This window comes from Trachemys scripta, chromosome 10 (genome assembly GCF_013100865.1).
Source record: "Trachemys scripta elegans isolate TJP31775 chromosome 10, CAS_Tse_1.0, whole genome shotgun sequence".
Taxonomy (NCBI): Eukaryota; Metazoa; Chordata; order Testudines; family Emydidae; genus Trachemys; species Trachemys scripta.
The window spans coordinates 30692026-30703311 of NC_048307.1; the positions used below are offsets into that span (position 1 = coordinate 30692026).

An 11286-nucleotide genomic window follows, 5' to 3' on the forward strand; every position below is an offset into this window, starting at 1 on the left:
CTATTGTTCAGGGCTGAGCACATCACCAGCTCTTTCAATGATCATGACATGAAGCTATTGTGATGGAAGAACTCTGATGATACAATTCCAGCTGGAGGAATCTTCAATCAATGGGATTATTGGAGATGAAGGAGGTAAATGGTCCAGGAAGCCAGAGCTGGGGCCAGGATGGCATCCTGGAAGATCCATTCATGTTTAGGAGGTAGGTGAGATGGGACAAGAGATATACAGTATGAGAGAGGGCACTTCCTGTTGGCACATCAAACAAACACCAACTATGTGGTACTACAAAAACCATCAAAAGTTTATTAAGGAATTATTGTAAAAATCACTGCACACACCAAGCAGAGGGCTCCATTTGAAAGCTTAGCTTTGGTTCCAAATGGGGAGTGATTCAAACAGAAGAGCTCCCCTTTGTTTCTTCCCACACCTGATCAATTTGACCCATTCCCTGAATGATCCCCCCCAAAAGGGCAATATTTAGATTCCCCAAGGAGTCCAGCTTTGGCATTTAGTCAAACTGTGCATCGGATAACAGGAAGCAAACACTGAGTGACGCTTGTTAGGTTCCTGGCTGATAATGTTTTCACCTGGCTTTCCATTTCTTTGTGGGTCTAACATCCTCATCTGCCTCATCAGCTGCCTTCTCTCCCCCTGAGCTGAGAGTCTGCAGCAGTGAAGGACACAATTTCTGTGCCACGGCCCAGGCCCAGAGACACAGCTCCACACGATGAGGAGTCCATGCTTTCTCTGTATCCGCTAGAAAAGATCAGAAGGGAGCAATTACACTCTGCATCAGTAGAGGAACCAGATGTAGATTGATTCCTACCCTGTCTCCCTCATCTCCAAATGAATTTTTGGTAAGATATGTGGCCCAGTAAAGTGAAAGGCTGCTGGTACAGATTAGAATGAGACAGACTTCCCTCACACAACTCTGCTAATGCACATTGATCCAGATCTGCAGCACCTCTCCTGGGCTCCCACACAACTTTGGCAATACACCTCACTTTGGCCCTGCAAACATCCCTCCTGCTATTCCAGTTCTGAGCCTCTCCTGAGTGGAGAATGTCAGTCATACCAGACTAGGAGGGAGGGAAAGATCAAAAGCTGCTGTTGTTTCATGGATGTACACGTGGGTTGGGGCAGGAGAACATCTCTGCAATCCTGGCCTACAATTGTCCTACTGCTGCTATGGTTCTACAGTACGGCAGGGCAGGAAAACTTAGTGGACAAAATCATTGCCACACTGAGACCTTTGGAAACCCAGGAGGAAGACACAGACCAGGGGAGCAGGGAAGGGAGATGGAGCTGGCCACAACTTCAAGCAAAAAATGAAGGGAGAATAAAAAGACAATGCAAATTCATGGTGGGCACAGAAGGCAAGGAAAGGTTAATAAGGGAAATCTTGCAGAGCAGCTGTTTCAATACAGGCGCTGCTGAGAATGGCTCTACAGTGACTGCAAGGTTCAGGTCTAAGAAACCAGGAAATTCTGTTTCCTGAATTTGACTACCAGTTAATTTGCTTTTCAATGAATCACTTGATGCAGAAATGCCAGATATCAACAATGTTGTACTTTCGGCAACTTTCATCTGAGGATCTCAATGCACTGGGCAGAGGTGAGTAAATGTTACTTTCATTTTACAGATCGGGGGAAGCTGAAGCACAGAGAAACTAGGGCCCAGATCCTCAAAGGTATTTAAGAGCCTAACTCCTATTGATGGGAGTTAAGTGCTTAAATGTCTTTGAGGCTGTGGACCTACGTAATTTAGCCAAGGCCATGCAATCAGTGGCAGAGACAAGAATAGAATCCAGGGTCCTGACTCCCAGTCATTTGTGCTAACCACTGTTTTCTTGTATCATAATGACAACCTTACTGTAAGCACTAAAGGGTTCATTGCAGTTCAAATAAATTCTGAAATTCAGACCATAAACACTTAACTAAAGCAGAGAGATGCGATCCTCCTTCCCCTACCCCCTATGAGGTCTGTGGCAGTGACCCCGCCTACCCTTACCTTTGTTTAGTTTCTTGACACAGAGTTGGATCTTGTCCAGGTAGAGGATGTAATGCTTGAGGGTATATTGAATTGGGGTGAGGCCTGGAATGGACTCCATTGCTTCATCTGCCATAAATGCCGCAGCCTCTGGGGCTCCTGCAGCTAGAATTGCTAAGTGGGAAGAGTGGAAGGTGCTGAGCAGAGAAAAGAAAGAGGTTGGGGGTAGGAAGAGGAGACATGGGGCAGCCTGCATGACAGTGACTGCCCCGTGTCTTGGAGAAACATGCAGCTTCCCCCACCTTGTTCAGGCTCTCAGAATGCCTGGAATCAGACTTCTGACCCCACCTTCCAGGACACATCATGGAAACTGAACCCAAAAGTATGTTTCACCTTTATTCCCAGCAGAGATGTGATTGAACCAGAACCCTGGGTGTCTGAACAGTCTTGAATTTGGGAGGAGAGGGGGATTGAAATAAGGATTACAATTTTGTAGTTTGAGCAGGTCTCTAATTCCCCCCCACATGTGAACGTGCCCCCACTTTACACAAACACATGGGGAAACACACTGAGCCAGAGACCTAACCACAACTTCATATGCAGGCTCCATCCCATGCAAGCCCAGATGCCTTTGATTTGCTGCTTTTGCCAGCCACAGCACTAAGCACCTGCGAAGGTCTTCTCTCTAAGAACTGGCCATTGGAAACAAGTTTGGCTACTTGTTGGATTGGGAAAAACTGAGACCAGGTTGCAGATGTGGGTGCTTCCCCTTTCTTTTCCCCAGTGCTCAGTTCTAGGGCCAATACTGTCTCCCAGAAGTGTTTATCATCCAGGAAAGATCAGCATTTCAGACCCACTCTAACTAGCACCATTTGGGTGGTGCTATTTACACAGTGCTGTGGAAAATCTGAACAATCTTCCCATTTCTTACCTAACGGTATAGCCAGGCCCTGGCCCTCTTGGATTTATCCCCTCCCTCCCACAACTCCTTACCCGAAGCTGTGGCTGGTCCCACAGCCTTTAGCTGGCTCAGCTCAGTAATGGCAGCTGCCACGTCTGGAAGGAGCTGGAAAGCTTTCCTTGTACAGCTCTCCACCGTTTCACTGGAGTTAGTGGCCACCAGCTGCTGCAGACGAGGACGAAACTTTCCCCGCTAGATGGGAGGAGAGAAGAGAGCATGGTAAGGACATCCCAACCTGAGGAGCTCAGCGTCTTCACTCTACAAGTGAGTACAGCTCATTGCTACAGGAAAAAGTCTATAGTTTACAGGCACCAGCAATTAAAAGTGGCCTTTAGAATAACGGTTTCAATACGGTGGGGCCATGAGTTTCTTTCCAACACATGGGAAAAGTATGAGTCCTTCCACGGATATTTCTTTTTAGTGAAGGTTCCCAAGCTATGGTCTGTGGGCCACTAGTGATCCAGAGGGAGAGCCCTTCCTGGCATTCTCCAAGTTGAGATGTTTTGTGATTGGAAGGAAAAACCCCCCGTGTGGGGATCTTTATTCTCAAGCATGGTCCAGAACAGGGGTCGGTAACCTTTCAGAAGTGGTGTGCCGAGTCTTCGTTTATTCACTCTAATTTAAGGTTTTGTGTGCCAGTAATACATTCTAACGTTTTTAGAAGGTCTCTTTCTATAAGTCTATAATAGATACATACAACAATAGTTTAGTTAAATTAAATAAGGTTTTTAAAATATTTAAGAAGCTTCATTTAAAATTAAATTAAAATGCAGAGCCCCCCGGACTGGTGGCCAGGACCCGGGCAGTGTGAGTGCCACTGAAAATCAGCTCACGTGCCATAGGTTGCTTACCCCTGGTCCAGAAAATGAAAAAGCTATGTGACTATCTAAAAGGAGAATGCCAAGTGAGCTGAAGCTCAGAATTGAGGCTCTGTTTGGGGGAAAAGGTGTTTTGTTTTTAAAACCCTAGGGTGTGCACGATTTTATGAAACACAAGATTTCCAGCAACATTGTTTTGCTGGAGGGTGGGATTTAAAGTTTCTTAACCCACACTCTGAGCACATCACCTCAACTCCTCACATCACTTCAGGGGCTTCATCTTGTCCTCTTTCCTAGTGTAGACAAAGCCTAAGCATGTGCTCCTCTGACCACATCTTCAAGCCTCTGTCCCATTACAATGCCACTAGTTTCTTACCTTTGTTTCCACCATCTCCCCCCACCTTGTCCCTTACATTCCTCCTGCTCCTCTCTCCTAAATACTCCCTTTGACTTTTCCACCCTGTCCATTACACTTGGACTAATCACCCTCTTCCTGTGAGTCAACAGCCCATGATAATTTGATTATTATGCAGCAGGGATCCACCTCCTTGTTTGTAAAGAGTTGTGTACCGTATTAATGTTTCATAAATAAGTGACTGAATAATAATTCCCCTATTGTAGTGGAAACCCACACACAGCTCTGTTGTGCTAGTCAGAGGAAACTTACCAAGCTGGGTGAAATGCAAAAAGTTAAACAAATAGCGCACCTTGGATTTAAAAATATTCTTGCTCTGATATTCTAATGTGTTATTGCTAATGCAAACAGAGGATAACTTTTTTTAAATAAAGGGCCAAATCCTCAGCTTCAGAAGGTGAGGAGGCTGCTACCTGGCAGAGTGACTCTATGCCATCCCACTGTAGGATCCTGTTTAGGGGACATAGCCTGGGCAACTGCATGTGGTAGAAAAGCCATATGCCCCCAAGATCCCGGATTGCTGGGACAATCCCCTGGGGCTATGGTAGCTGATGGCAACTTACAGCAAGCCTGAGGCTTCTATAAGGGGTGTGTGTGTGTGTGTGTGTGTGGGGGGGCACAATAACCCCTCAATTAAGGAGCCAAAAAGGTAGCATAAAGACACCATTGCTCCTCCCCCAGTCGTGCATCAAGCATGGTTCAGAGAGACCAGAAGATTTGGCTGGATTGTTTTCCTTGACTGCAGTACCTTTAAAATATGAATAACAGAATTAAATAGATGCTAACTACAGAGGCCTTAAGGCTGGCAGCATCAAACTCTTTCACACAGGTTTTAAAAAAAAGTCAATATAATCAGCAGAGCTCCAAACCACCAGCAATTGAAAATGATGTTATAGACCCCAAGGCTCTGAGCTTATGGCTACACTAGAGAGTTTACAGCAGCACTGATGCAGCTGTGCTAATGTAAGCTCTCTAATATAGTCACTCTATGGATCGTGAATCTAATTACCCCAGCCCCTGCAAGTAACAGTAGCAGCTTTCTCACTGACACAGTGCTCTCCATGCTGGCGCTTAAATTGGCATAAATTGTGTCGTTCAAGGGGATGGCTAATTCACACACTTGGGCAACATAGTTTATGTCGACTTAAGCTGTAACATTGCCTTAGACCCTCCTCGCCACTACACAAACACTTTGATTATATGGCTGAGATGTTACATATGGCAATTCATCTGGGAAAGCTACTTACAGCAAGTTTCCATTCCATCAGTTTCACCACTTCAGCCTGTGTCAGATATTTTTCTCTCCTTCCTGAAATAGCAACTGGCAGCTCCTCCTGATACCTGAAACAAAGACCCGTTGGCAGACAAGGAGTCAAAATATAGTCTTGAACCTACATGTTCTTGCTGCTGGAGTTGCAGCTGAGACTGACTGGCTGAGAGGAAGCTCATGCTATTGAAGACCCAGCTGCTACTAATGAAGAACATTTGGCAGGGATTTCACACTGAAAGAGGCTGCTATGGATAGGACTCATAGCTGTATGCTTCCTCAACAGATGATGAGGTGGTGCTCCTAGAGAGAATAATGCAGCAGAAAAGAAACCACCTTAAATGCTTGAGCGTTTACCATTTATCCAACTCAGCAAGTTTTTTCTGCCTGCCTCCTTTGGCTTTGAGTACATCCCAGTAGACATCAAACACTGTCCTCCAGTAGGTGGGGTCTTCACAACCATATAGGCCTCCAGTTAATGGCATGTTTCAGGGTTCCAGGACACTGAGGATGAAGAACATCTAAAAGAGAAGGACAAACAAACTTGATGCTAATGGAACTACAGAGCAGAGACCTTATGGGAAGAAAATGCTGATACTTATCTCCCCTCCCTACAACCCCAAACCCATTCTCACTTCATTCACCTTCTACTTGCCCTGTCAACATTCTCTCTTTTCTCTCCTTACCCCCCCCCCCGTCCTTCACCCCACCATGCTCTCCAGCAGGCCTCTCCACCTTTTAGCACCTTTGGTCCTTATGGCCCCCCCTCAAGGCGCTGCCTCTGAGGCCTTGGCTACACTTGTGAGTTACAGCGCTGTAAAGGCTCCCCCAGCGCTGTAACTCACTCCCCGTCCACACTGGCAAAGCATTTGCAGCGCTGTATCTCCGTGGTTGCAGCACTGCATGTACTCCACCTCTCCAAGAGGAATAGCGAGTATTGTGCTGCCGCTGCGGCGCCAGTGTGGCCACCCAATGCGCTGTGAATGGCCTCCAGAATTATTTGGCACTATCCCACAATGCCTGTTCTAGCCACTCTGGTCATCAGTTCAAACTCTACTGCCCTGGCCTCAGGTAACCAACCATGTGACCCACCCTTTACATTCCCCGGGAATTTTAAAAATCCCCTTCCTGTTTGCTCAGCCCGGCGTGGTGTGGAATCCTATCAGCAAATCTTTCCAGGTGACCGTGCCTCCACGCGCCAAGTGAGCCCCAGCATAGAGCAAAGGCGAGTTGCTGGACCTCATCAGTGTTTGGGGGGAGGAAGCTGTACAGTCCCAGCTGCGCTCCAGACGTAGGAATTACGATACCTTCTGGAAGGTATCAAAGGACATGATGGAAAGGGGCCATGACCAGGACGCCCTGCAGTGCAGGATTAAAGTGAAGGAGCTGCGGAGTGCCTACCGCAAAGCCCGCGACGCAAACGGCCGCTCGGGTGCTCCCCCCGCGACCTGCCAATTCTACAAAGAGCTGGATGCGATACTTGGGGTTAACCCCACCTCCACTCCGAGCACCACCATGGACACCTCAGTTTTCCTCCTCCACCTCCTCTTCCTCCTCTCCCCCACCGGCTCTGAAGTGATGGTGGTGGGCCGGATGGAGACACCCCAGAATCCCTGGAGCAATGCAGCCAGGAGCTCTTCTTGAGCCAGGAGGAAGGTAGCCAGTCGCAGCGGCCGGTACTTGGTGGAGGACAAACAGAAGAGCAGGTTCCCGGTAAGCGTGGGTTTTTTTTTTTTTTTTTTCCGGGAAGGAATTTTTTCGGTGCGGGCTCTTTAGGAGAGAAGGGTTAGGCATAGTGCATTGATGTGGTTTATCACATCGTGGTAATCTGCCTCGGTAATCTCCTCGAATGTCTCATCCAGAACGTGTGCAATGCGCTTGCGCAGGTTTATCGGGAGAGCCACCGTGGTCCTTGTCCCAGCCAGGCTAACGTGTCCATGCCACTGTGCCGCGAGGGGACCATTGCTGCACACAGGCAAGCTGCATATGGGCCAGGGCGGAAGCCACATTGCAGTAGAAGACCCTCCCTTGCTTCCCAGGTCACCCTCAGCAGCGAGATGTTGTCCAGGATGAACTCCTGTGGAAAATGTTGGGACAGTGTTCAGTGTAGGTGCTCCCTGAAGCTGTTGGTGCTCCCCAAGGCACAGAAAGCCAGAGGGCAGTGCAGCCCTGAAACAATCCGTCCCCCTTACTCACCATTTTGAGGCTCTCGTGGGATGTGTGTGCTCTGTTTCAGATGGGAAAATTATGCTATTGTGTAGACCCTGTGTGTTTTCTACTCCTTAAGTGCGGGGGGAATCATTACTGTCTGGTATAAACAATGCTGCCTCTGTTAAATGTTGCATTTTGCCTATACAGCTGCATCAACCTTGAGACCTCAGCCGTCCCTCTTATTGCCTGCTCAGAGACAGCAAAGACTCAGGAAGAGACTGCGAAAAAGAAAAGACATGCTGCAAGAAGTGATGTGGCAATCTATTAAAGAGAACGAGAAAGCACAGAACTGGAGGGAGAGAGAAAGCAGGATCCGCCAGGAAAATGCAGCGCGCCGGCAGCAAAGCACCACGCACCGGCAGCAAAGCACTGATAGGCTCATAGGCATCCTGGAGCGCCAAGCAGATGCTATCTAGGAGCTGGTAGCCGTGCAGAAAGAGCAGTACCGCAAACGCCACCCCACACACAGCCCTTGTTCCAAAACTCTTTCCGTTGTGCCCCACTGTCACCTCCAACCCACTTTCCCCAACTTCCGTGTTCTTCATTTCACCTGCTGCCTCCAACACCAGTATCTTCACCACCCAGCCCTGAAAACCACCACCCAGCCCTGAAAACCACAACCCTTACCCTCTACACTCAACCCCCATCACCATGCAGTATAGCTGTCCTGAAGTGCAGCACTCACTGCACAGCACCCCAGACAGGACATACGCGAATCTGTGATTGTACTGTTCCCCACTCCACCCCCTTGTTTCTTTTCAATAAATGGATTTTTTGGCTTTGAAAACATTCTTTACTATTGCATAATGTAAAAGCCTCCTTAGACTTGCAGTGCCTGTTTATTTCCTGGGCTGCTTGTCTGCTTAGCAAACACTGATTCCTAAAGATTGGAACTACTGCTCTTCACTCCCGTGCAGGGCACCAGATATCACTGCTGGTTTTCAGCCTCCAATTGCTCCCTCAAGGCATCCCTAATCCTTGCAGCCCTGCACTGGGCCCCTGTAATAGCCCTGCTCTCTGGCTGTGCAAATTCAGCCTCCAGGTGTTGAACCTCGGAGGTCCATGCCTGAGTGAAGCTTTCACCCTTCCCTTTACAAATATTATGGAGGGCACAGCACACGGATATAACCGTGGGGATGCTGTTTTCGGCCAAGTCCAGCTTCCCAAACAGAGATCGCCAGCGGGCTTTTAAACGGCCAAAGGCACACTCCACAGTCATTTGGCACTGGCTCAGCCTGTAGTTGAACCGTTCCTTGCTGCTGTCAAGGCTCCCTGTGCAGTGTTTCATGAGCCACGGCATTAACAGATAAACGGGATCTCCAAGGATCACAATGGGCATTTCAACTTCCCCTACCGTGATCTTCCAGCCTGCATCTTCCTGAACAGCCAAGTGTTCCAAAAGATGTGTGCGTCATGCACCTTTGCGGGCCAGCCTGTGTTAAAGTCAATGAAACGCCCACCGTGATCCACAAGCTCCTGGAGAACCATAGAGCAATACCCATTCCAATTAACGTATTCGGATCCTAAGTGGGGTGGTGCCAGAATAGAAAGGTGCGTCCCATCTATTGCCCCTCCACAGTTAGGGAACCCCATTTGTGCAAAGCCATCCACTATTTCCTGCATGTTACCCAGAGTCACAGTTCTTCTGAGTAGGATGCAATTAATGGCCTTGCAAACTTGCATCAACACGATTCCAACAGTCGACTTTCCCATTCCAAACTGTTTGTGACCAACTGGTAGCTGTCTGGAATTGCCAGCTTCCAGATTGCAATAGCCACCCGCTTCTCCACTGGCAGGGCAGCTCTCAATCTTGTGTCCTTGCGCCGCAGGGTGGGGGCGAGCTCCTCACACAGTCCCATGAAAGTGGCTTTTCTCATCCGAAAGTTCTGCAGCCACTGCTCATCATCCCAGACTTCCATGACGATGTGATCCCATCACTCGGTGCTTGTTTCCCGAGCCCAAAAGCGGCGTTCCACGGTGCTGAGCATGTCCGTGAATGCCACAAGCAATTTCGTGTCGTACGTGTTATGCGGCTCGATAGCATCGTCGGACTCCTCACCCTGTCAATTTGGATCTTAAGGAATAATTCGACAGCCAAACGTGACGTGCTTTCGAGACTCATCAGCATACACCTCAGCACTTCGGACTCCATTTCCCGCAGACAGATCGCGCTGTACAGAAACCGTTGAAAGATGGCGCCAAAGGTAGACGGAAACAAAGGGATTTCTGGGATGCGAAGCGATGCATCATGGGGCATTGGGACAGGAGCCAGAATCCCACGCCCCCTTCCCACAACCCACGGCACCAGAATGGGAAAAGGTGCTCTGTGGGATAGCTGCCCATAATGCACCGCTCCCAATAGCGCTGCAATTGCCGCACATGTGGCCATGACGGTGCGCTTGGCAGCTGTCAGTGTGGACAGACTGCAGCGCTTTCCGTACTCAGCTGCACGAAGTCAGGTTTAACTCACAGCGCTGTACATCTGCAAGTGTAGCCAAGGCCTAAGCCTAGCTCTCCCTGCACTCCAGGAAGCTGCAGCTCTCCTTGCCCAACCTAGCCCCTTGCTGCACTTATCTTTATTTCCCTGCAGTGCCCTGTTCCTGCTCCTGCCACCCAGCTCCTCAGCTTGCCACCCCTCCTCCTCCAACCCCCTCAGCTCCCAGGCCCCCTGAACCCCTCAGACCCCTCACCCCTGACACTCCTAGCCCCACCCTTCAGTCCCCTGGCCCCACTCTAGTCCTCCCATCCCATCCTCAGCTCCCCAACTCTCCCAGCCCCTCAGCCCTGACCTCCCTCCCCTGCCCAGCCTCCTGACCCTCCCCAACCCTCCCCCGTAGCTCCCTCAGTCTCCCAGCCGCCACCGGCCTCCCCTCAGCGCCGACTCCGTCTCCATCGCCATCTCACCTGCCCTCCCCTCAGGCCCGCCCCGCGCGTCCCGCCAGGCCCGGCCCCGCCGGAAGTCCCGCTGGCTGCGGGCGGGGCGGGGCGGAGGCGGGCTCGGGCAGGGCCGGCCGGGCTGTCGCAGTGCGAGGCCGCAGGGATCCGGCCGGGCCCCGCACGGGAGCGCTGCGCTGCGCTGCGGCATGAAGGGGAAGGAGGAGAAGGAGAGCGGCGGCCTGGGGCTGGGGGGCGGCTCCGGCGGCGGGGGGCCGTGCGGGGGGCAGCGCGGCAGCGCGGCGGCCGGGCTCGGGGGCGGCCCGGGCGGGGGCAGCCCCGAGAAGAGCCACAGCGCCCAGGAGCACAAGGAACAGGGCAACCGGCTCTTCGTCAGCCGCAAGTACCCCGAGGCGGCTGCCTGCTACGGCCGGGCCATCGTGAGTGCGGGCTGGGGCCTGGCGCGGGGGGCTGGGGGGATCTAGCGGCCTAACGTGGGTGGGATGGAGGGACCGGGGAGCCGTGCGGCCTACAGGACCAAGCTGAGGCCTAGGTGGGCGCCTGGCGTAGGGGGGGATACCGGCCTGGCCGGGGTGTGTGTGGGGAGCTGGGGGGAGGGGCTGGACCCCAAGGGGGCCAGGGGGACAGAGCTGAGCTGTCTGGGGGGAGGGGCTGGCACTCACCTCTGGGGACAGGGCTGAGCTATCTGGGGGAGGGGCTGGCACCCACTGCGGGGGGGGGGCAGGGC

The 11286-nt window shown here is 51.1% G+C and overlaps 2 protein-coding genes across 5 annotated transcripts in view; one reads left to right on the plus strand and one right to left on the minus strand.

The window, feature by feature from the left end:
- Positions 1–280: 280 nt before the first annotated feature.
- On the minus strand, positions 281–11255 carry LOC117883891. Of its 4 annotated transcripts, none has more exons than XM_034783733.1 (6): positions 11222–11255; positions 5811–5974; positions 5434–5527; positions 2986–3145; positions 2014–2166; positions 281–759 (listed from the first exon to the last, which is right to left on the minus strand). In XM_034783733.1, exons 2-6 carry the CDS (start codon positions 5936–5938, stop codon positions 587–589), a joined length of 708 nt encoding a protein of 235 aa, XP_034639624.1. In that variant the 5' UTR covers positions 5939–5974; positions 11222–11255; the 3' UTR covers positions 281–586. The 4 variants fall into 4 exon arrangements, with proteins under 4 accessions (XP_034639624.1, XP_034639621.1, XP_034639622.1 ...); XM_034783730.1 differs by lacking the exon at positions 11222–11255 and adding an exon at positions 10569–10637; XM_034783731.1 differs by lacking the exon at positions 11222–11255 and adding an exon at positions 10535–10569.
- The window catches only part of STUB1 (STIP1 homology and U-box containing protein 1), an 11760-nt gene continuing 10984 nt past the window's right edge, over positions 10511–11286 (plus strand). The window contains exon 1 of the mRNA XM_034783727.1: positions 10511–10978. Within this exon, the coding sequence (XP_034639618.1) occupies positions 10748–10978 (231 nt within the window). The 5' untranslated portion in view covers positions 10511–10747. The remainder of the gene's footprint in view (positions 10979–11286) is intronic.

Coding starts and splice junctions, on each gene's coding strand:
- LOC117883891 (XM_034783733.1), bottom strand. CDS start 5,938: ATGCCATTAACTGGAGGCCTATATGGTTGTGAAGACCCCACCTACTGG. Junction 3,146..5,433: donor TGATGGAATGGAAACTTGCT/GTAAGTAGCTTT, acceptor CCTCCCATCTAG/CGGGGAAAGTTTCGTCCTCG. Junction 760..2,013: donor TGTCAAGAAACTAAACAAAG/GTAAGGGTAGGC, acceptor GATCTTTTCTAG/CGGATACAGAGAAAGCATGG.